This window comes from Corythoichthys intestinalis, chromosome 4 (assembly GCF_030265065.1).
Source record: "Corythoichthys intestinalis isolate RoL2023-P3 chromosome 4, ASM3026506v1, whole genome shotgun sequence".
Classification (NCBI taxonomy): Eukaryota; Metazoa; Chordata; class Actinopteri; order Syngnathiformes; family Syngnathidae; genus Corythoichthys; species Corythoichthys intestinalis.
In genome coordinates this window covers 8,765,729-8,791,855 of record NC_080398.1, presented here as the reverse complement: position 1 = coordinate 8,791,855, position 26,127 = coordinate 8,765,729, and the positions used below count along the sequence as shown (strand labels likewise).

The 26,127-nt window shown below is 39.3% G+C and overlaps 1 protein-coding gene across 2 annotated transcripts in view; it reads left to right on the top strand.

The window, feature by feature from the left end:
* The first annotated feature begins 628 nt into the window (after window positions 1-628).
* Window positions 629-26,127, top strand: part of si:dkey-246i14.3 (ephrin A4) — an 84,733-nt gene continuing 59,234 nt past the window's right edge. For both annotated transcript variants that reach the window (XM_057834931.1, XM_057834930.1), the window contains exon 1: window positions 629-1,020. In XM_057834931.1, the coding sequence (XP_057690914.1) occupies window positions 896-1,020 (125 nt within the window). In that variant the 5' untranslated portion in view covers window positions 629-895. The remainder of the gene's footprint in view (window positions 1,021-26,127) is intronic.

Sequence of the window (26,127 nt, the reverse complement as noted above, 5' to 3'; positions counted from 1 at the left end):
AAATAAATAATAAAGATTTTTTTGTCTAATTTCAAAGAGTTGGGGTAATGCACGTGTGAAAATCATGGGGCTCGGTACCTTTGGCAAGGTTAAGAACCACTGCCCTAGACCAAATGATATCTCTAACAAATTGCTTTAAACATTTTTTACATACGGTGTGGATCTAAGTTCATTCTGAAATAGAGATCAATTCGAATTTTTGTTTTGTAGCAAACACAATTTCCCCACACTTGAATTTAGTATATTTGGATGAGAAAAACTGATTTTCTTCTGCATCCAATATCCAGGAATAAAGATTTATTTTCATAAAGAATTGTTCTATTATTCCAGATTATGTGTGTATGTGGTGAAAAGTTATGTTTTTAGATCATGAACCATGTTAATAAGAATTATTTATGAAACATAGAAACCTTTCCTGCTAATTTGTCAACATGATAGGTGCAACTCAGAATACAATTCAGGCCACCATTCTTTGTGCTGACCGTCAACGTCAACACCAGTCGGCGCACGTCACTAATTATGGGCTTTCTAAAGTGACCACACCTTTAGCTGTTGATTGGCCCAAAGTTTGCTCGATCCCGCCCACCCAACCTTGGCAGCTCCACCCTCCACTGTGACCACTCTTCAGCCAAAGCTCCTTCTGTCACATATCCACGTTCTTCAACTTTGTATTTTATTTTTTTTCATTTTAGAAAAGCGAGTTGGCACAAAATGAAGATTTTTTATAAATTAGCAACAAGTCCTCACTTTGGAGGTGCAAAATTTCTTAGCATTCAGTGACTCCCTCAAGTCACCTTGCACAGAATGACGCGCAACTAGCTGGTGAAGTCAAATCGTCTCACCTGTTTTGTGTTCATTGTTTTGTTTTATTTACACTTCGTAGTACGTGCGCGTGATGGGCTCCCTCATTTGGACGCCGACCACCCTTCCTGCTTGGAAAACCACTTTTTTACTTTTAAACGTGATCTCAGCTGTCGTGAGCAAAAGACACACAATTTACTGGAACTCCACCAACACCAGGTAAATAACACCTTCCTTTAAGAGAAAAAAAACCTGGCTGTGTTGCCTTTAAGTTGCAAATATCGGACTGCGTCACTAGTTTGAGCTTTCATTGTTGCTCAACAATTTACTGATAGCAAAATAAATGAGTCAGAAGAAGGAATCTCTGCCATGCAGCACACCTCTGACTCACCTGTGCTCTACTCATTTTTAATCTGACTGCAAGAATGGATTCTTCCAGAATGCAGTGGCTTTTTCCTCTGAGTGTATTTCCCGCTTTAATGTGTCGTAAATGGAAAGTTGAGGTTGTTTCTGAGTGCATGTGTGTGGGAGTGGTACACTATTAGAGTGCGAAAACTTGGTTCAACTGCTGATCCAGGTGATTCTCGCGAAAATAATAGATGGGTGCAAGTGAGTGACCTGCAGGCATGACTAAGGCTGTTTTTAAATAACAGAGCCCTCAATGCATATGCAGTGCAGCTCAGTTTGACTGTGTTTAGTTGTGAGCATGTGGAAGTGGATGCAAATGTAGCCTCTTCATTTATGCATGGTTCATCATGTGTAGTGGAATCTCTAAAGTGCTTATCCTCATTAGCCTTAGTCAATTTGGAGGTAATTGATGAATTGCAAATATCATATAGTGTTGTTTAAAATAAATATGAATAATCTTGAATAAAAAAAACAAGTCCGAGAAAGCCGACTCGACCAGCTGAACCTCTTTTAGGGTTAATCATACACACTTTAAATGCTGGAAGGCATTTGTGAATTCTCATTTAAAATGGGTTTGAATTGAATTTAGTAGCTCAGATCAAACCACAACTCTCATCATACAACTTAGGTTTTAACTTTTACATGTCAGAAATATTTCAAAGAGCCAAATGATATGTAAATTGTAGTGGAAAAAGGTATTTGAAATGTTTTGTCTTCATTTATTTAACATTACAAAAACGTACATCTACGTTTGCAAATAGTTGTTGTTCTTGTTCTATGGTTATCACCATCCTGTGGGGGCTTATACCCCCCCCCTCCTCCTCTCAATCCCCCTAAAGAAGAAAAGAAAGAGGTGCACTGTGTTGAAGCCTCACATGATGTTTTGGTACAAAGTGTAGAACTTTCAGGGTGTTTGAGTTGTGTGCTGTCATTGCAGTTGAGTTTAGTGTAATTAGTCGAACTGTGGCATTGTGAGGCTTAAGGACCTCTTTGTACCCCTGTGATTCTGACATGAATGGCTGCAGTTTTTTGGCAGGCAGTGCCCACACAAACATGGTGCCATCATCGCCATCATGCAGAAGGCCAACAACCCCCGTTGTGCTTGTTGCACATTTCCAATCACGCTGCTCTCTCCCCTGCTCCCAGAGTTAAAAGCAGGGTTCACCATCCCTCTCGTCTTCCTCTCTTCACTCTTCATTACCGTCCTATTTACACCCCCCTCGCCCCTCTTCACCCACCTCCTATACGCCTATTTTCATCCTTCACAGCTCCCTCCTGGCCACTGATGGATGTATGAGCTGTGATTAGTTGAGCTTCAATCATTTTCCCATTTCCTATTTTCAATAAACTGCCAGCCAAGACCCAGTTGTTCTGAGGCCCCCTGAGGAAGGGTCTGGGTTCTCATCAGCAGGATCAGGGAACCACAGCGGGGACATTAGGTCACTAACCAAGCCTATCGGAGGTGATCATTTCTCCATATTGTATATTTTATTTGTTAAAAAAAACCACACACAGTAATGTTGAAGTACACTATATGATGAGAGGCATTTTTATTGTGGTTGATTAATTAGCAACATGCTAAATATTAGCAGCACTGCTCAGTAAGATGCTACATAAATTGACATTCCCACCACAATTATTAATACATCTTTGTCCATCAGTATTTATTCCTGCATTCTAATGTAATGGCCTTTATTTATTGTTGTTGTGATTACATCAAATGTTATTCAAAGTAGTGTTGTTACAATGCCAAACTTCCCGCGCAACCAAATTAAAAGAATGACACATTAACGATACAGAACAAAACAAAATGATGACCAGCTGAGGTTTGTCTTTTTGCTCCACAGAACATTTGTATGACAAATGTAGATGTGTGAAAACCATCATACGGTTCTCTTTATTTTACATGTCAAATTTACAGAAATTTAAGTTCATTTTGCCCCTTATTTGAGGAATCATCTGTCAAATGTCATACAGCATGATCAGACAGGTCTCTCTTGGAAATGGGGGGAAATTTTTGCCAATGAGTATTGAGTTAGTATTTTTTTACTGGCACACTTTGCAGCTCTCATTCAAAGGATAGTTAAGTATGTAGGCTCACCTTATTAATGGAACATTTTATGGTTCACAAACCTGTAGTAGGAACAAGCAGTCTTGATTGATTTAGGTGAAAATGAAAAATGTATTAATCAATTATTTAAATTGCAGGTTTTATTTCATATTACTGAAATTGATATTGCGTTCTGTTTCAATATCGGTTCCTCATAGATCAGTAGCTCAAGAATACTCTTATAAAACACAGAATTCTTTTTAATAAATTACTGATATGTTGGGCTTTTTAAGACTGCAGACTAGTTCAAAATGAATAAAAAGCACCTCTGCTGTTTGTAGCCAGAAGGTGCACTCCACTCAATTGGTTAATTTAATCAGCAATCATTTTAACAGCTTCCACAGAATTCTTGCCAATCAATCATTGATTTTTTTTTTTTCTTCATGCCCATCGTCAACATATAACATGATTTTTAAACTCCAAAGAGCACTCTTTTAACTCAGTGGCTGCCATTGATGATGCTAGACGTCCAATCTATTTTGACTGGGAGAGGCTGGCGGTGAATGATGGCTCTCAACCTTCCCAGTCAAAATGGATTGGACATCCAGCGCCAACAATTCCACTGAAACATGAGAATTAATAGCCTGTCCTCCCAGTTTAAATGAATTGGACGTCTATCACTGTCAATGGCAGGCCTTGAGCGTAATACAATGAGATATAAAAACAGCTTTAAAGTGTTATTGAGGGCCATGGACGGAGTGTATTTGTTAGTTTTAATTGTTTTGTTTTTAACTAAACTTTGATTAATTAATTGCATTTATTCATAAAAATATATTACAATGAAAATATTTACCGTATTTTTCCGACTATAAGTCGCACCAGAGTATAAGTCGCATCAGCCATAAAATGCCCAACAAAGAGGAAAAAAAACATATATAAGTTGCACCTGAGTATAAGTCGCATTTTGGGGGGAAATTTACTTGATAAACTCCGACACATTGAACATTTTTTAAAATAAAAATACAATAGAGAACAACATGATGAATAAGTGTACAGTATGATAATGTTGCATGATGCATGAACAACAAAATGCGAACGTGGCCGGTATATGAACATAACAGCTATTAAGAGTCATTCAGATAACTGTAGCATAAAGAACATACAACTTTACCAAACCATCAGTATCACTCCAAAACACCAAAATAACATGTGAAATGATAAAATAATGTGTTAATAATTTCACACATAAGTCGCTCTGGAGTATAAGTCGCACCCCTAGCCAAACTATGGGAAAAAAACTGCGACTTATAGTCCCGAAAAATACGGTAATAATACAAAATAATTTTTAAAAGAATTATTGTAATTCAGACTTGGAGCATCACTTGTGGCCTACATGACCCAAAATCTGATGTCCATGTATGTAGGTGGTCTTTTTGTGGTAAAGTTTTTTTAAATAACTAAACTAGTCACATTCCCTATGGGTTAAAATAATTGCCAGATAGATACTGGGATAGTTGGAAGTCAGCTACGACATTATCATGCTTATAATTAGAATAGCCCTAGTTAGTGCGTTTAGTCGGGTTTCATTAATAAAACAATTCAATTGTAAAGTTGCAATGTGTAAGGAGTTCATGAAAAGTAATTAGTTCACCACTGAGAGTATTTTAGTGAGGTCTATGCATTCCATAAAGTATAATACCTCGGTCTTGAAGCAACAATTAAAAAAAGATGCTTTAGAATGCAATATTGCAGCCCAGGAGCCACTGCAGTCTCTTTAAACACGTGATGGAAGACTTTGGCCGTCACCTCTCCGTCACTGTCTGGATTTATAGTTTTAATGAAGCACGAGCAGCCAAGCGGAGACGCTTTAAAGTGACGCAGGTTCCAGCCCCCCTCCTGATTGAAAAATTGGAGCTCGGAAAGACTGAGGCTCACCGTCAGCCTCTTTCTTTTTTACGATTTAATGAACGAGGTTTACGAGCGTTGTCAATTTTATAGCCGCCTTTTCTCTCACGCTGATTGTTCCTTTATTAGAAGAGAGATTATTTTCGGACTTCCTGGAGCAGTTAAAGGTTAATGTAATATTATAAGCACTGTGTTATTGAAGCGCTCCATAGAATTTGTTGGTTCAAATAAGGTAATGAACAAATTTGTGTCCTCCTGACTAACCCTCGTGTCACCTGAACTGCTTCTTGTCTTCAAATCCCCTCCTGTCCAGGCCTTTGCTTTGGATCAGCAGCTTCCTAATTGGAGACAAAAGTGTTTTATCATTTCTTCTGAAGGATCCTGCACAGCCTCATTTTCCCCTCCCTTGTCTCCTCTCTTGACAACAAACTTCCAGCCTATCTGCCGCATAGCAAAGGAGGCTGCTCCTGTTTCTTTATTGAAAGCACACCTCATTAGCCTTTCGGTGTCTAATTTAATGTGTAAATGCATGCATCATTTCCCTTCCTGTGTGAGTGTGCCGCTTTAAATACCAATCCAAATCACATCTGATTCCTGCACGCAGAGCAAACATTGGCTGTGCTTCTGCCACGTATTATCAGAGGAGGTGGTTGACATTTTCTATATAGATTTATGTACTGTACATCAGTTGCACATCCACAGTCTAATGTGATCAATTATGATTGATAGCATTTCACTGTATTCAAGAATTTACAAGTTCAAACCAAAGTGTTTGGAATCATTTTATATGCCACGCTTTTTAGCATTTTAGTGCTCCTACTCAGCTGCATGAGGGTGCAAATTCATTACAAAGACCTTTCAGTATGATGCATTGTAGCTTAGCTAGCCCATATTTAAACAAATCCGTAAATTTGTTGAGGTATATGATTAAAAAAGTAGATTATATATATATATATATATATATATATATATATGTATATTTTTTTTCCCCGCATTAATTTTCCATCCTTTTTGAAAACAGCGCTTGTGTTCGGTACCATTTCATTGAACCGATTAATAGACATGATCCATTAAAATACATTGAATATGTACCTAGTCTTATTTAAATAAAAAATCATTACAAAATAATTCTGAGAGGGGGAAGTTAAAATAAACAGTGGTTGCACAAGTGTGCACACCCTCGTTTTCCTGTATTCTTTGTTTAGAATTAACCGATCACATTAAAACTAATGTTAAATGGGGGTTGGCACACGCCTACCAACATTTTTGTGACATGCTGAAAATGTTCTTTTTTTGCTTTCTAGCATAAGCTTCAAGGTTTGATGCTAATATTAACTATTTGGAACTGTTTAAATATCTTAATGCTGTCTCCATAAAGAAAAGCCACTACTATGGTTCAGTATGCTGTCGTTTTGCTGATAAGAAGTTTTTTAGTTTTTTTGCGTGATACTATTTTGAATTATAACCAAATAGTTCTGCCTTGGTTAAATTCCTAAATGTTCCTTCGTATTGAAACCAATGTGGAATTTTATGTTATTTTGTACATGTATAGACTATGTTAATGGTGAAATATTTTTTTGGGATTATTTTTATTGGTCTTTTTTTTTTTTTTTTTTTTTTTTTTAAAGTTCACCACAACCTGAAATTTGAACAGAAATGTAGAGCCTTCAAATGACTTCATATCAACTGTATATTTTTCATCTCCCAAGGGTCTGCCTGCTTGCTCCTCCTCCAGTAGTGGGTGTGCATGTAAATGAGTCTTTTTCTACTATTGCATCATAGCCCTGCGAGTGTGTGTGTGCAAATCTCTGTATTCCCCTGGCAAATTATTAACACAGAGAACCTGGATGAACTATAATCAAGATACCTACAGTGAGGTAATTACCACTTTACTCCCTGTCCTCCTCACAGACTCCCTTCGTAAAAATACACACTCACACACACTCATTCTCTCTCTCGCTCTCTCTTGGCTTACGTGTCATCTAGTCTCATCAAGTTCTGACTCTCACTACTGTGCATCCATGCCCTATTGTCTTGCTGCTGAGCTACGTCCACAAGATGAGCTTCAGCCTTTGAGATGGTGTGACTTATCTGTCTTTGGTAAATGTGCTTTGTGAATTATCCGGGCTGGCACACTGCAGTACAGTTGCTTTGGTGAAAACAAAAATGAGATGTGATTGTAGCACTTGTGTTTCATTGTGTTATTCTGCAAATAGAGGTAATCTCTGGATTTGACCCACTGGGCTATAGCTGTGAATGTGATTACAGCTTTGAATTAAGGGAGAAACTGTTGTTGTTCATTTGGCATTTATGGTTTAACTTCACCAAGGAAGTTTTTAATGGATTAATTTCCAAATATATTGGTGGGGATAGTGTATTTTTTTTTCCCCTCCACACTTTTATTGACAAAACTAACCCCTTCGCATACAGATTCTCCCTCAATAGATACATAAAATAATGAACGAACACAGTTGTAAAAGGTTCAGCTCATTCACTGCCGTTGAAGACAACGGAAAACCAATCAGGGAGGGCTGGCAGCCATCAATGGCTGCAAAAAAGTTAATATGGAAAAGTTAAAATAAATTCATAACAGACAAAACATGATTACTTGGCAGGTACCTGGCAGGCAGTTCTCCTAACAGTTTTTGTCTCTGCAAAACGAAAATAGGGGTCTTACACATTTAACGCATCACAAAAGAGTAGTAACATCCAATCCTGACAGATTTAATGCATTAAAAAAATTCCCAGGTGTATTCAAAATTTCAAAATCAAGCTATTTTTCCCATACCCATGTGTGTGTTTGCTGAATGCAGAAAACCACGGCCCACTGAAAAATGGATGCTACTTAGTCCGTTATCTTTCTAATGCCTATACACGCCTACCAGTTTGAGTTATGACAATAGTGCATAGTGTCAAAAAGCATCCAATGGCTGAAATATATCCTATTTGCCAATTGTTGCAGGACTTCCCTTGCCGCAATAAGAAGGGCTAGCCACCAATTAGCTCTGGAGCTAACAGGCTTACTGAGCTCCTCGTGCCCGACTTGTCTGTTGTGTCATACCATCACAGTCCAATTTAATTAACAAAACTGATGTATTCGTAAATTGTCGCAGCCATTAACCATGCCCATTTTACCTATGCCCCCACCCCCCAAAAAAAAAAAAAATCAAGAAAGCTGAAATAGTGAAAATGGGTTTTTCTTTACCTCCACAATTCAGTGCAGTACTAAACTGCTAAACCGCTGTGATGACTGACATGTAGACCACCCAATTATGTTATGGAAATCTTTTGAGAAGCCAAGCAAAGACTATACTCACAGAATAGGGCTGCAGCTATCGAATATTTTAGTAATCGAGTAATCGACTGAAAATTCTATCGATTAATCGAGTAATCAGATAAAACAAATATATTTTTAGGTGAAGAGCAATTATACATATACATGAGAAAACAAGACATTTCATCTAATCTTGAACCATTTTCAGTCAATCAATGTCTTTATTTTCGTTGTATATTGTTGAAAACAGCCAACAATTGCATCTCAGGTGTAACTAGAATTAAAAAAAAAAAAGACTAATTCACTGCTTTCACTCAAAAAACTTTTAGATCTTATTAATATATATATATATATCTTACCTAAAAATGCCGTTACGCTTGATAACACACATCACTTAAAAGTTAGGATTTTTTTCCCACGTGTTTCAATTGAATTTCTCTTTGTGTCAAGCTATTTTTAAGTTCTAGTTAAGTTTTAAGTTAGTCTAAAGTGTAAGTCCTGATAGGATTTTGAGTTTTTGCAGTGTTCAAAATAAATGTATGATACAGGCTGTATTGGAGCACATTAGGGACCAGTGCTACTTGGTGTTTTATCCAGCAATGACTACTGAGCTAAAATTGATAGTTAGCATGATTACGTTTTTATTTTACACCCTCATCACTCCACAATGCTATGTTATGTTAAAGCCTGTATGTAAGACACGTTAGCCACGCATCGACAGTGGTCATAATTAATTGAAACCTAGCCCTCCGCAGGGCTAACGTTCCGTGAGCTAGTAGCGACAGTAACGTTAATCTTATTTATTAGCGCTTAGCGCTCTTTATTAGCGCTCTTTATTAGCGCTCTTTATTAGCGCTCTTTATTAGCGCTCTTTATTAGCGCTCTTTATTAGCGCTCTTTATTAGCGCTCTTTATTAGCGCTTAGCGCTGTACTGCTTTAAGATGGCGGCTGTTTACAAACGCTGCCTAGACGCGGCCGAGTCTGTCAATTCACATCTAGTTCAACATACATGTGATCTCTATGAGACGCGCCAGACGCTGCCTGTTACCAATGTAGCATTGTGCGGGCTAGTATTTAGCAACGTCGGCGTCGTTTGTGGCAGCTGTCGGCTGCGGTAAGTTTTTTTTTTTTTTTCCCCTTCTTCCTCTCCGCACGTGACAGCGCGTTGTCCCGCATTAAAAGTAGTCCTAGCAAAACGTGATGCTTAGAGCTGTCAAAATAAACGATTACTCGAGGTGAATAAAATTACTCGGATCAGTTTTTAAACTCGAGTTACTCGAGTTGCTCGAGTACTCGTTTCAGCTCTATCACAGAATGTGCAATAAATCATGACTCAAACATAAATCTGAGTCATCACGCAGTGCAATGATTCATTCAACCTGAGGTATTGAAAACCCTGGATCAAAAAAGTAGGTAGGGAAAAGGGGATGCCTGGTCACCCAGATTGGAGGTGGCAGAGGTTCTTCACTCAATTGAGTGAGGGTGGTGATATTTGAATTGAAATGATGATCCTTTCTGCAAATGTGTAACTGAAGCAATATCTACCAACCGCCATGCCCGCCATTTGCCAAAGTAGGTCATTGTCTTGTTACAGCTCATTAAGGTGTGACTGAAGAATTAAGAGAAGCAATGTCTGGCAGGGTTTTTATGCACTGACCTGCAGACTGTGCAAATCTCATGCTACCTATTTCTTGCTTTTTTTTTTTTTTTTTTCCATCTTTTTCTTTTTTCTTCTTTTGCTTTCCCCTTTACCCGAGCAATTTCTTCCAATTTGCTCATAAGCAACATTGGAATTCATACTGCAAAGAGCAGATATTCAGTGCAATTGAATCAGAAAAAGCAGACGTGTTTAGTAGGGTTTTAAAGGTCTTAGTGAGGTTGTTTATGTTGGAGTAAATCACTGTCTCTGTCCAGCTGTCTTCAGCAAAGCCCATTCCTGGGTAAACTGGGCATAGAAGTATTATTTTAATATTCCAAATTGCTCTGTAAAAGTAAATAATCTTTCAAGTCAAAGGCTGTGAATATTAATTCCCATACTGTGTTTTGTTATTGCTGTCTTTGCCTGTGGGCGTGAAGGAAGGATGAAGAGTACAGATACTTGCATAATACGTCACAGTGTGATGTCAGATTGTGACAAATTTCAAAACCTGTAGAATGATTTAACTTGCTTAGGCGATTGCAATCAAATAATAAAATGTGTAGACACCTCACTTTAACCAGGGGACTCCCCCATTTTGACCTATCCAATGCGTGAAATAGTTTAAAATATTTGAAAATAACTTTGGTGTCTCTTTAGGCAAAATTATTCAGTAAGAACTGAAACCACATTTTCACAGAAGTCGGGCAATTGAACCACTACACCGCAGTGAACCTACAGTGGTATGAAAAAGTATCTGAACGTTTTGGAATTTCTCACATTTCCCCATAAAATCACCATCAACTGTGATCTGATTTTTGTCAAAATCACACAGATGGAAAAAAACAGTGTCTGCTTTAACTAAAACCACCCAAACATTTATAGGTTTTCATATTTTAATGAAGATAGTATGCAAACAATGACAGAAGGGGGAAAAAAATAAATAAGTGAACCATCACATGTTATATTTTGTGGCCCCCCTTTGGCAGCAATAACTTCAACCAGACGTTTCCTGTAGCTGCAGATCAGTCTGGCACATCGTTTAGGACTAATCTTGGCCCATTCTTCTCCCCAAAACTGCTGTAGTATAATCAGATTCCTGGGTTGTCTGGCATGAATCGCTGTCTTTAGGTCATGCCACAGCATCTGAATGGGTTTCAACTCTGGACTTTGACTTGACCACTCCAGACCGTGTATTTTGTTCTTCAGAAACCTTTCTAAAGTTGATTTACTTCTGTGTTTTAGATCATTGTGTTGTTGCAGCATCCATCCTCTTTTTAGCTTCAACTGTCTGACTGACGGCCTTACATTTTCCTGCAAAACATCCTGATAAACTTTTGAATTCATTTTTCCATTAATGATTGTAAGTTGTCCAGGCCTTTAGGAAGCAAAACAGCCCCAAATCATGATGCTCCCTCCACCCTGCTTCACGGTGGGAATGAGGTGTTGATGTTGGTGAGCTGTTCCATTTTCCTCTACACATGATGTTGTATGTTACTCCCAAACAATTTAGCTTTGGTTTCATCAGTCCACAAAATATTCTGCCAAAACTTCTGTGGAGTGTCCAATGTTCCTTTTTGCAAACATTAATGAGCAGCAATGTTTTTGTTAGACAGCAGTGGCTTCCTCTGTGGAGTCCTCTCATGAACACCACTCTTGGCCATAGTTTTACATATAGTTGATGTGTACACAGAGACATTGGATTGTGCCAGTGATTTCTGTAAGTCTTGAGCAGACACTCTAGGGTTCTTTTTTTTTTTTTTTTTTTTTTCTTTACCTCTCTGAGTATTCAGCGTATAGTTTTTGGTGTCATCTTTGGTGGGCGGCCATTCCTTGAGAGAAGCAACAGAGCCAAACTCTCTCCATTTGTTGACAATTTATTGGTCTGTCGATTGATGAAAATCCAGACGCTTAGAGAGGGGTTTATATCCTTTCCCAGCTTTATACAAATCAACGATCCTTAATCGCAGGTCTTCAGACAGCTCTTTTGACCGAGCCATGTTGCACATCAGACAATGCTTCTCATCAAGACATTTTTTTAGCAGGTGTGTTTTAAAGTGGGCAGGGCAGCTTTAAACCACTCATCAGTGATTCGGCACAAATCTGACTTCAAATGTTTGGTAAAAATTGGTTTCAATTGGTCTTTAAGTCTGCTTAGGCAGATCCTATCTAGAGCTGAAACGATACTCGAGCAACTAGAGTAACCCGAGTTTAAAAACTGATCGGAGTAATTTTATTCACCTCGAGGAATCGTTTAATTTTGCCAGCTCTAAGCATCACGTTTTGCCCGGACTACTTTTAATGCGGGACGACGCGCTGACGTCATGTGCGTAGAGGAAGAAGCAATTTTTTTTTTTTTTTTTTTTTTAAACTTACCGCAGCCGGCAGCCGCTACAAAATACGCCGACGTTGCTAAAAACTACACCCGCAGGATGCTAGTGTGGTAGCAGGTAGTGTCCGATGCCTCTCATAGATATCGCATGCATTTAGGACTAGATGCGAAATGACAGACTCAGCCGCGTATGGGCAGCGTTAGTAAACAGCCGCCATCTTTAAGCAGTAGACTTCTCATCGCTAATAAATATAACGTTACTGTCACTCGCTCACGTAACGTTAACCCTTCGGAGGGCTAGGTTTCTATTGATTATGACCACTGCCGATGCGTGGCTAACGTGTCTTACATACAGGCTTTATTTAATCTGTAAAAACGCAGCGCTGTAGAGTGATAAGGGTGTAAAATTAAAACATAATAAAGCTAACTGTCAGTTTTAGCTCAGCAGTCACTGCTGAATAAAACACCAAGTAGCACTGGTCCCTAATGTGCTCCAATACAGCAGGTATCATACATTTATTTTGAACACTGCAAAAACTCAAAATCTTATCAGTACTTAAGTTTTAAGTTAGTCTAAACTGTAACTAGAACTTTAAAATAGCTTGACACACATGGAAATTAAATTGGAACAAGTGGGAAAAACACGTAGCTTTCAAGTGATGTGTGTTATCAAGTGTAATTACATTTTTAGGTAAGAAATGTTTTATCCAATTACTTGATTAGTTGATAGAATTTTCAGATTTTCAGTTGATTACTCGATTACTAAAATATTCGATAGCTGCAGCCCTAATCCTATCCTCATTAATATATGAAAACATATAAATGTTTTGGTGGTTTTACTTAAAGCACACACTGTATTTTCATCTGTGTGATTTTGACAAATATTAGATCACATTTGATGGTGATTTTATATAGAAATGTGAAAAATTCCCAAAGGTTTAGATACTTTATCATGCCACTATATGTAAAAATATGTGACTTTGACTAGGTTTATACTGCAGGTCTTAATGCACAAATCTGATTTTTTCGTGTTTTTCCGACTCGAGTGAGGCATTAACTTGACGGTCTAAACTGGACAAGTCGCATTGAAGTGGACCATTTCAAATCCGATCTGGGTCACTTTCTTATGTGGTTTAAATCCGATCTGGGCCACAATTTTTCCATAATGTCACGGCGGTCTGAACTGTCAAGTCTCCCAAATCGGAATTCATGCAGCAATTATGTCAGCAAAGAGCGAGTGCAGCAGGCAGGAAGGCAGCGATAGCTGTTCATTAGCGGTAGCACCATAGCGCCGAGCTTGGACTCTGCTTCTATGCAGGAGGCAAGCTCGACCACAGTCATAAAAAAAAAATAATAATAAAATGAAGTAAAGGATAAGCCTGATTATACACTGTTTTGTCTATGTGCGCCAAACAAGCAATATTAAGGAATGCTTACATCAGTGTTTTTCAACTGGTGTGCCATGAGAGATCGTCAGGTGTGCCGTGAGAAATTTTCCAATATTACATTTTTTTGTTTGTTTTTTTACGTCGTCGGGCGGAGTTGCAATCGGATGGAAGGAATAGGTAGATGGTTTCAGTTTCTTTCGAGTGCAGATGAGCGAGATATTGTTCGTGTCGTGTTCACGAACTGCTTGGATTTCTAGCCATCAGCCACTTTGCTGTCCGCGACAATGTGGTCGAGGCAAATTTACGCACACACATAAGGCTTTTCTGTGCGTCATGCACGCGCGTGCATGCGTCGTATCAATCCACATAAACTTGAATATAAACGGAGATTATTAATGTCTGTTATTTGTGTCCTCTTTTTGGAAATCAAAATATGATCACCCTGGAATGACGGATGACAGCCAGCATGTGTCATGATTAAGCCTGTCGCAATATGCAATAATTCCATTTATCGGACAATAAATAAAAATGAAGGCGGTAATTTTTCTGCTGCGATTTATCGCCTCGCGTGCACGTGCGTGCGCGCGTGCAGCAGACATGCTGTTAAAAGTTCGGATTCCTTGTTAGCAACTGCGCAAAATGCATCTTCGTTCCAGGTCCGGCAAAAAATAGCGCCGGAGCGAATCGTTCCCATTATATCCTATTGTTCAACGTATGCTGGCCGCGTCAGTGCTCTGGATTGCCTGCGAACCATCTCCGGCGTGCCGGTGTTGTTGACGTGTGGGGGCTCCTGTCATGGGTGACATTTCACGCAAGGCGGCTATTTTTCGGCACAACACCGGATATTTGAGTGGCAAATTAAGAGCGCTGTGCATCAAACTCGACCTGTTTATGAAAGTCGATTGTCATATGCTGGTGTTGTGCAGTAATGAGCAGACGTGACTTCTGTGGCGTTTGCTAACTTTTTTAATGCGCGCACACACTAGATATCATGAAATAGCAAACTAGATGTGCTCAGTCCCATGCCATTGGCTACGTGAGCCCAGAGTGATTATGGGACACGTAGTCCATATACTACATTGATGAATTAAAAACCACCATGACTGAATGGAAGTTAAGCAGGCCAAATCAATCAATACCAGTGACTAAAGAAATAAACTGCAAATATTGTTAATTCAGTACGTGACACAGATGGATTCGGACCACAAATAGGATGTCTTGCTCATGTGGTAAACCTAGCTGCTAAGAGAGCTGTAGCAATCAACAGCGTGCCCCACCTCACTTTACAAACAGTAAAGATTGTTCTCAGCACTTTTATGCTAAATTTCTTCAGCTCAGTAAGAAGTAAGCACATAGATATTATGCACTAAAATGCATGTTTCTGTGATGACAATTTAATTTTTGCTCGTTTGCAAAAAAAAAAAAAAAAAAACGAAACAAAAAAGTTATTTTATTTTTCAGAGTATTAAATGTATTGAATCAGATCGAGAATCGTGCCCCCCTATCGAAAATCGTACCGAACCGTGACTGAACTGTATCGTTGCATCCCTATGCAACACCATTGCAGAAGCTATGAGGGGGAAAGTTTTTATTTGCCTAAATGCTCAAGTTATTAACTGCAATTGTATTTATTTTTTATTTTGAAAAACACATTTTATTATTTATTATTTAATTTTATTTATTCTGTGTTTCTGTGCGGTATTAATATTGTTGTCTTTTACTTAAGAGGCATAGTCTATTGTTTTTAGTTTTGATTTCTTATTGCGTTTAAATGGGTGTACTTGATGTATTAATATATACTGTAATGTATTCTCACTGTGTCATTGTAAATTGGTTTTAAAAAAAAAAAAAATTGGGGGGGGCGCAATAATGTCGCATATCGCAATAATTTATGAGATAAATTATCGCACACTAAAATTTGTTATCGCGACAGGCGATGTCATGATGTGTGTTGTTTTGATGCTTCTGCGCATGCGGGTTGGTTTGCTCAACGCGTGTCAGATTGCGAATTAGTGCGTATGCGTAATACTTGGACGGGCTCAATGGACAAAAGCAGTCTGAACGGGCATGCCAAAAAACAGATATGACAAAAAATCGGAATTGTGCATTAAAACCTGTAGTATGAACGTAGCCTAACTTATAAAGAAAAAACAAAGTGATATGCAAAACTGAGCTACATTTATCCTATTAAAAGTCCTCTAGGAAGAATTAACCAACTCAATATGACATTGGTGAGGTAACAGTTCAAAACACTCAAGGATCACAACGGTTGAATAAAAGTAGCATTGACATCGTAATGGAATGATTCTTAATTTTCACGGAAGGCCTAGTGTAAATCACGGACATTGTTGTCAAATTCATTTCAATAAGTACTTATCTACTTGCGTCATTTCTGTTTGCATATCGGGGGGGTGTGTATTCAAATTGTTTGTTTTTCAGTAAATGTAAGCACACTCTTAAGTGTGAGTCACAGAAAATATCTTAAAAACATGAAGACACACAAAGCTGAAGTATAACTTGTTTGCACAAAATGGCCGCGGAGCTGTTTATGTGCAATGGGGTGGCTGATAGCTCCGGTTGTGATTAAGGTCCGTTTGTGAGCATTCATTCGTTGAGCACACAATGAGCCACTATTATTAGATGTGTCGCACTGGCTGTGTATTCCTTTCCAACAAACACGAGCGCAATTAGGATTTGGCACGAGAATACGTAAACCCAATCAAGTGCAACTTGGAAGCAGCACTGCACTCAGTTGTGTTGAGCCACTGTGTGTATGTGTATATGTTTATATGTGTGTGTGGTTATATTTGTGGGTTATTTTATTTATTTATTTTTTGAGGGGAATTTCAGTCCGTCACGCTTGCGCCTCATTGGCCAGGCTAAGAGGTCCTGTCGAGGGGCGACCTGGGAGTTTCCGAGACAGAAATTAAATTAGTATCGACCCAGTGCGGCACAAAAGTGCACCAGGAACTAAAAGGATTGAAACAGGCTGAGACTTGCTTGCCATCACGTCTGTGTAAATTGGAATTACAAAAATTGTTTTCAATTATACTCTACTGTATATTGTACCTTCTGTAGATTTAATTGATACTTAAGAGTCATGCTTGATCATCACATTATCCTATTCAGTTGTGGCATTGTGCCATAAGGAGTCAAAATCTTGCATAATAATGTTACGTTTAGGGTATTAGGAAATTTGTTTCATTTCCATGCTATTACCTCAGTTTATTTTATCATTCAACATGTAAGCAATCTTAATATATGGATATTTGTGCAATTATACATTTAATGGCCATTATATAATTGGCACACAATCTACTGATATCCAATACATTAGTATCAAAAGTAGAAGCTTTTGCGAAATAAATCATTCTCATTTATGACTGATTGACATATTAGATTCTTTACGTATTGAATTTAATCTCCAGATTTGTGTAAAGCAAAATTGATGCAATGTGAACTGCCAGTATTGTGCTGTTGTCTCTGGAGACTGTACAATTTTCTTTAGTGTACTGCTACATATATATCTATTAATGTTGAGCTACCATCTACAAGAAATGCATTCATGTTTGCGACACAGCAAACGTATTACTTCCTTAAGGAGTGCCTAAAAGTATGATATTTAAAATGATGCGTTTCATTATAATTATACACCAATGTTATCAGTATCTTCAGATAACCAAATCTCCATGATTTTATAATACAAACTTAAGTCGTGATGTAATCAGGAGGGAACAAAGGTTTATCTAGTAAGAGCAGTGGTACTCTACACTTACGTACGTACGTACGAATGCACGCAAACACACACCGGGCTCACTCACGCACGTACGAGTACGCACACTTGGGGGCTCCGCGAGCAAGTAAAACATCCGTGCAGCAGCAAGGGATGGCGAATGCGTTAAGGGCAGGACGGTAGGGAAGGAGTCAACAGATTTCATGTCCCCAAACGGCTCGAGAGGGCCCCTGGGGGGACACGGGGGTGAGGTGAGAGCGAAAGAGGCAAGAAAGGATGTCAGCCGCCATTATTATTACTGTCAGCAGCAGGGGAGAGCCCCTCGACCTCACCCCACTCCTACAACACACACACACTGCTACTTTAAAGGTGTGGCACTGAGATGCACATAGCCAATGGTATCATTGTCCTGCCTACCCGCACAAATGGCGGGCATTCAGGGTTTATGTGACATTAGCTTTTGTATGGCAACATTTTTCCAAGAGAATTTAGTAGAACATGTTGCTGCTACATGTGGTCAAACAGCTTTGTCTCTAAATATGTAGCTCCTTACCCTTCCTCTTTACAGTTATATACTGTATGCCCTCACAGTTGGTAGCGCAATATGTACCTGTAAGCATTTGTTTGTGAGAAGTCATGTTGATCAGAAATACTGTATATAGTATTTCCTGCAAACATAGGGTAATCTTCTCTATCCAACTTCTATCTGGCACGGATAAAACAGAAAAGACAATTATTGATGTTTGCACTCACAGATTATCAAAATATTATTACCTGTTCTGTGAATTAGGGGGATGGAGATGTATTTATTTCAAGCTTACCTGGCAGAAATCAATATTAAGAATATAACTGGTGGCATTATTTATGGTGCAGCATCATGGAGAAAAAAAATAAATAAATGAATTTTTTTTTTAAAAACGTGTTTACTGCGTCGTGCTATGATTAGTCCATCTTCATACTTTACTAAATTTGGACTTAACCCCTTATTAGGCAATTGACTATTTTGGTAAATGTAAATATAAACAAAATACAACTTCATTAAAAACAGAAATATACTCTGGTTATGGCCCTCCAATGACTCTCTAAAATTGATTTTTATTTTCATTTTTTAATCAGTATTTAATGCATTGCCTACCATTATTCGCTGCAATCCTCTCTGTCAAAATGGATTGGACGTCTATCGCCGTCCATGGTAGCCAATGAGGTACAGTAAATGAGTGCCCTGTAAAGTCTCTGTGGGAAATTACATGGGAATGTGACATACTGTAAGTATCTGGATATCTCTATATGGAGGGTTATTTTCAAGAAATTGGTTGAGTAAAAGTTAATTTCCTCTGACACTGAAACACCACCAGGCAATGCCTTCTCAAAAATAAAGGACTAGTAAAACTCATTTTCTAAAGTCTCTAAAGTTTGTGTGTACACAAATTTTAGAGTTATGTTTTTCTTTGCCTTTGCTTCTTTATTTTACAAATAAATTACCATTAAACTAGATAGTTGTATAATCAAACTGCTTGTAATTGACAGTGTTGATAAGATTTGGAGCAGTTGGTGGTATTTTTAAAATAGAACTAGCCTTGTCCCAACTCTGCAGCAAGGAACTCATGAATCTCATTGCTCCTCTATTCAACTGGAAATGGACTTCTTGTATGCCGTACGCTTCTAAAAGTAGAAACGCAGACAGTTTGTGTGAATTCAGAGTGTACTGCATGTTGTCTGATGTCTATGTCTTTTAAAAAGCTTTTCGATTTTCAATTCTGTAGATTTTTTTTGTCCTCTCAAAGTGAATTTCCACTGGCAAAAACACACAGAGACACACATCTGAGTTTTCTGTGTGTTAATCTTGTAATTTTGGGTCATCATGGTTCATTACTTAAAGAAGCAGCCAGTCAGTCATCTTTAATCCCAAATTAATCACATAATCCTGCTCCAGCACTACGTGAAGCGGGTGTCTGCACGTCTGCCCTTGACCCTTGCCGCTTCCTTCCTCCATGCTCCAAGACCCCCACCCCAGACCCCCTCCTGTCGTCTGTTATGTCTCGAGCCTTCATCAGTGTTCTGGAACCTCAATGGCCTTTTATATATGCTCAGGGGCAGAGAATGGCATTACGTGAGTGCCAAAATTTAAGAATTTGACCTCATTGTATGAGCTTCAAGATCACTTTTGCTGCTTTCTGAATTGTAATGAACTTAATGTAATGTATGTTGTTACCATGATGACCCTGGATCACCTATTTTAAAAGTCCAACAGATCAGGACCTCTAATGTTGACAGACCCTTCACCATAGGAGGCCATGTCGCCTCATAAAAGGCTTGGTGAAACTAGTGTAACTTAATGCGAAAACTTTTCGCTATCGTGTTTCGTGCTGATGGCATGTTCGCTTTCCATGTTTGACTTTGACATGAATTTCAAACATCTATTTTTCATCCACATACAAAATAAGTATAGATGTTAATGTTGCACTTAAACTTAAGTTACTGTAAATAAATTAAATTACTGCCATACCAAACACATACTTTTGGACCGAGCGCGGTTGATTGGCAACATACAGTATACTGAATGAAAGTACAACATTTGGAAGAATATTTGATTATACTTTAACATCCAAGTATGTAAGATGTACCAGTACATTGTAAAACAATTATCTAAATTGCTTCTCAGTGGGCTGGACAAGGTTTTACAAAGAAAATGTATGTCTTTAATGGCTAAATTTCAGAGCCATTTTGCGCCTATGTAGCCTTTCCTAAACCCCAAATGGGGGTTTATTAAGTTTCTAATCATCCGTAAAATGCTGTTATCAGTTATATTGATTGTCCATCAAAGTGTCGTTTAGAATTACTGTGGGTTTGTTGTACTCATTTCTCCTTTCTGTTAACTATTTATATAGACATTGAAATGGAAAAAGTTTAGGTGGCAAGAACATATCTATTTATTTAGGTATAGAAATGTAAAAACAGTTTAAGGGGCAAAAAAAAAATTTATAATTTCCTTTTTTTTTTTCCTTAAAACAATCTATCAGGAATAGCACTTTGATTTAAAGGAAGATGAAGCATGTTCATGTAAGGCATGTTGTGATAGGTCTTGGATCACGTTTTATAAGATTTTATTAAGTCCCAATAGAAATGTCTAATGTCTTTTGTACCAAATCTTTCTACATTAAATGTTCAAGAGAGGTCTGTTACCTTTCAGGCAATTAACTATCATTTATTTTAACTTGGGTCATGAAGGCATGTGATTTCTCCCATCAAATCGCCAAATGAAGACCATGGAAATCATGAAAAACCATGAAGTAGTGTAAAAAAAGGAAAAAATATTTTATGTTGATTCAGCGGTATTACAAACAGCATACTTATCATTGAAATGACTAATAATATTTAAAGAAAAGTTTAAAATTTTATAGAATAGGTACAGTACATATAAAAAAATACATATATTTATATATGTAAAGATTAAGGATACATTTTTCTTTTTTAAACAGTTAATGCAAGTTTTGACTAAAAAATATAGCAAAGTTTACTACTATGAATTAAAACAACTTTAGGTGGGTAGTGGGGTGTGGGGGGCAGCTGTGCGTGACTAGAACAGGACAAAGCCGAGTGCCTCGAGGTGGCAACCCAGACGACCTTCCACACCCGGAATGCATGGTTCTCTATGTAAGAGTTATGACTGAGAAAGATGGAGACACAGAAAGAAGCGTGCAACGGCTGCGATGGATGGAGGGAATGAAGGGCAGAGGGCCAGTTTAGGCTCTTGGGATTCCAAAGCAGTGACCGTGAAAGTGCTTAGATAAACACAGAGATGGAGGGGGGGCGGGGTTGCTAGTAAAGTGGAAGAGGCAGTGGAGGGAAACAAGAAGGTGAAGGAACATCGCTGGAATTGAAGGTTGAGAGAACTGGGTTGCGAGTTTGAAAAGTAGCAACATAACATATACATTTGGGCTTTATCATAACAGTTGCAATACATTTTAACGTTGTGGTTACCAGGTGCCCACTTGAAAATTGTTCTCTTTAACTTTGGTTTATGTTTAAGAGGCCTTCCCTAAAAAAATCTGACCATTTTGCTTGCTAGCTCCCCACAAATGTGTCCAGGATAATCAGGAAAGGTAAATGAATGACATGAATGAAGATTTTAAAACAAAATGGTGGACCAACGCGTAGACATGCGAAATCAGCAAGTTTTTTTTCCCTATTATTCAATATGATTATTCATTTGAGCCAAAAGCTGATGTATTAACATTTTAAACAGTAACTCAAAGTACTATTATTGTGGACAGGTGTTGCACGTCGTACTTGGGAATTCCATGAAATAAAAGTAATATGGAGGCAGAAAAAAATGTATCATGACTAGACATGTGCCGATATGAGCCAAAACCCACAGCCACAGCTCAACAATATTTACCATCATAGTAAAAATAATCATTTTTCCATAATTTTCCATTTCTTTCTCAACACAGACAGTTGCCAGAGAAAAAAAAAACATGTTTTACCACCGTTAGACACACTAAACACCCTGGAGTTAACTCTTGTTGCTGGTGAGAAACGTTGATGACAATGTTGACTGGACTTGATTACTTTTTTTTTCTTTTAACCAGCCATGCGAGGTGTAGAACCCAGTATTTGTGTGAATCCCTTGTGAGTCTCAGTGTGCTGGTATCCTCTTCTTTGCTATCTAATCGCTAATCCAGTCACCGAGTTTTACTACTTGAGTGTGTCTTATTACACCTAGTCATGCGTAAATCTCGTCAGAAACGCAGACGAGTCGAAATGCCGGCGGGAGCTGCCCCAGGGTCGCAGCCCTTCCCAAACCAATCGGGGGGGGTCGAACCAGCGCAGCCTATCTCTCCTCCCGCAACCCGGCAAAGGGGCCGCCGTTATCCCCCCGGGATCCAGGGTGGTCCCCCAGGCCAGCCATGCCCCCATCAACCGCCCTTCAGGGATGGGACGAGGGGACGCACCACCACATCCCCACCGCCCTCCCGGCTCACGAGACACCGCCGCACCCCCCCAACTGGCACAGCACACCACGGGACCCCAACAGCCCACCAAGCACAACGCAGGGCAGGATCCCCACCTGGAGCAGGCAATACCCAGCTGACGAACCGGCACCCAGCCAGCGACCGGAGCGCGGGGAGGATGCCCCCCCCCACCGGCCAGCAGCCGAGGCAGAGAGGAGGGCACACCCCGGGAGCCATGCCATAGAAAAAAATTAAGGGACCCACCTATCCACCCTATTGCTGTGGCTGCCAGGTCCCTCACTGGCAGCCATTACCCAGCACCGTGAAGGGATTGTGTGAGGAGGATAGTGCTGTGTATGCATTAAAATAGGAGAGCCCAGCTTAGGGCAGCGGGACCGCCGCATGTGGAGGTTCTAACCAGCTGCCCATCCCACAGCCCCCTGGCGAAGCTCCCCCGTGGAGTATAATGTACTGTAAGTCGTGCGTTAAAAGACGTGCGAGAATGACGGGACCCGCCATGAGGATGCAACCGTGATGCCCACCCATCCCACAACCTCTGTGTGTGATGCATTAAAATCAAGAGGGAGCCAACACGGCACTGTACAGCCCAGTTCTGACTGGAGGTATGAATGCGTATGTAGGTGCTAGGGTGAAAGATACTTATAGTGCAAAGTGAAGAGTGCATGAGTTAAGATGACTACTAACCTTTAATTTTGTTTCAATGCAAAATCGTTCTGGAGGTATTGCCTCCTCGGTAACTACCCTCCGCAAACATGTTTTACATGTCGGCCCTCCTCCTCTAAGCCGCGTCCGTTTCGAGCTTTTCTGCAAATGAAGTCTTCCCATACCAGCGATTTCGTTTTCTTCTATGTGGGGAAAAATTGAGTGGTTTCGCCTCCTTCAGCCACCATGTAGCACAGCTGACTCGCTGACACTGAGCATCAATCGGTGGGGGAGGGTTGAGCCTTGCAGCTGCAAGCGAGTGATTCCTCCATGCATTTTTTGGACATAAAAAATAGCTAATACCATAGAGACGTATGATGTATTGACATTTTCATACCACGGTACACCTTGAAACCGGTAATCGGCAAATGTCTATTCATAACTAATTACTATCACATGGGAGTAACTCGTAATGTAATCCAAATATGATCTTTTGATGTTCAGTGATTTCATAGCGAAATTCATTTAACACAAGTACGAGCAACTGTAAAGTGTCCAAGTTTACAGTATGTGCCCAGTGGTCCTTCCTTCTTCTCCTTGCCTCTAAATAATTCAGAGTGGTTGTTGTTATTGGAGCACATTTCCATGACATGTCTGGGCTGGCTGCAGGCCTTCCAATGAATTGGAATCGCTCTACTCTGGTAAAACAACCATTTTTATTTTTCTCATACTTTATTGATTCCCGACAAGGCTCTAATATTATTACAGAAATAGTATTGAACAAAAGTCTGAACATGCCAATGACACATTTTTCCCTCAGTGATGGATGTGTTGCTCAGCTGGAGAGCAACGCTGCTTTTGCCAGACTACTTGGAATTCTTGGAATTTGAACCCATGTTGCGTGAAAACATGTTTCAGCGTATTGCTACCATTTCACCACTTGTCTTGCACTGTGGGGATCAAGCCACACTTATCCTATATTGATTTCCCAGTGTTGACTTTTTTAAAATCATCCGCCTGTGTGTGTGTATGGGTAGGTGTGGGTGTGTATGTATGTATGTATGTATGTATGAATGTGTGTATATATAATATTAAAGATGCATGATAATATCGGTTACCGCTAATTATCGGCCGATACTGGCAATTATGAAGTCACACAGATAATCCAGGTAAAAAAAAGATTAAACCGATAATGCAATGTAATAATTATATACTTGATTTAGCCTCTAAATGTGCGCAACCGAAGCAGTTTTGTCCACTTCTCCACCGCTGCCTCCTCAACTCCTCTTCTCTCTGAAGCCCCTGAGGGAGGAGGGGTTGAGGAGTATGGCATCATAGAGGAGGCGGCGTTACACAACAGGGTTGAGGCGATATCATGGCGGCTCCCACTAGCATGGGTTGATTTTTCCATGTGTTTAACAAATGACGCTCTCGCCATCTGCAAAACATGCGCTGCAGAAGTTCCACGAGGCGGAAGGCGTCCTCATTCAACACCACTAACCCAGCAGCCATTTAAAACTGCATCACAGAGTTTTTTGAAACGAATACTAGGCTGCTGCTAGCGCGAGTGCTAATTCTGAACACATCTAAACTACGGGGCTTGTGACGATAGAGAGACACTGCAGCCTTCCCGGAGTCGGGTTGTTTGGGAATGCAGCCCAAAGCGGGTGGTGAAGTCCATTTATGGCTAAACACCGGCACGAGACCGATAGTCGACAAGTAGCCGTCTTCTGACGGAGCCGAGCTCGGTTCCCCGGCGGCGGGACCTCTGGCAAACACCCCGGTTTCTCGAGCGTTCCACCACAGCGTGCGGGACGCGAGGCGCGCACCTCTGTCCGGAGCAGAGCCATGCCCCAAATATGCCGCGTGGCGTGCAGATATCCATTACGAATGTAGATGCTGCCGCCACTCATCTCTGGTTCAACTCATCGAGCACTACGGCGGCCGGACGGACTGACGGGCACAGGCGGGAGGGTATGCCGGACGAGAGACGTTTTTTTTACCGAAGTGACCGGAGAGTCCAAGCCCCAGATAAGAAAATAATGCCGTTTATACGAACACCATTCTTTGTGAAAAACATGCCGATCACATCAGTTTCACCACGGACATTTGGACAAGTAATGTCAAGTAAGCATGCTTATCATGACGGCACAGTGGTTAGATGATAATTGTAACATGCACCAAACCACACAAAGAAGTCAGAAAGTCAGTAATGCATTCAGTACACTGTAAATTTTTGACGTCTTAATCAGATCATTCTTCTTAAATATAATCAAATAATTTTCCCTATCTTGTTTTGATTGTTAAAGACTAGTTAACAGATGAATGCGCCAGATTATTCCACTTAATTGAAGTAAATATTGCCATTTGTTCTTATTAAGCCCATACATCTAAAAATAAATGGTCATTTTTCACCAAAATCAAGAAAAAATTGCTTTCAAAAATGTTTTGAACCATACCTATTATTGAATAAAGAAAATTTCTGACGTTTTTTTTTTTTTTTTTAATGAGTATAATAATTTATTGCCTAAAATAAGGCTGTTAAGCTCATTTTCAGCCATGTATTTTTTTCTTCAAGAAATCTGAGTGAAATATACTTGAAGCGCTGGCAGATAATTTCACTTATTTCCAATAGATTTACACTGAAAACAAGGGAATTTAACTAGCTTTAAGAAGGTGTGTATTTGCAGTGGAGTAATGTTATATGTTTGGAATGGCTTACTTATAAAGGTATTTTTGTGCAACTTGGGTATTTACTCTGTAAGTAATTGTTGCCAAAAGTTTACCATTACACAATGTCAGACAATCTGTCTTTATTTAGATGTATGAATTTACTACTTATTCACATTTGATTTTGGAAAAAAAAAGAGCCATAAATTATATTTTTGCACAGTAATATTGTTTATTTCTGCCTATGGTAAGGCAGGAATGTGTTTAATGTTTCCGGTTTGGACCTTCAAGTCTTTCATAACAAAACCAAA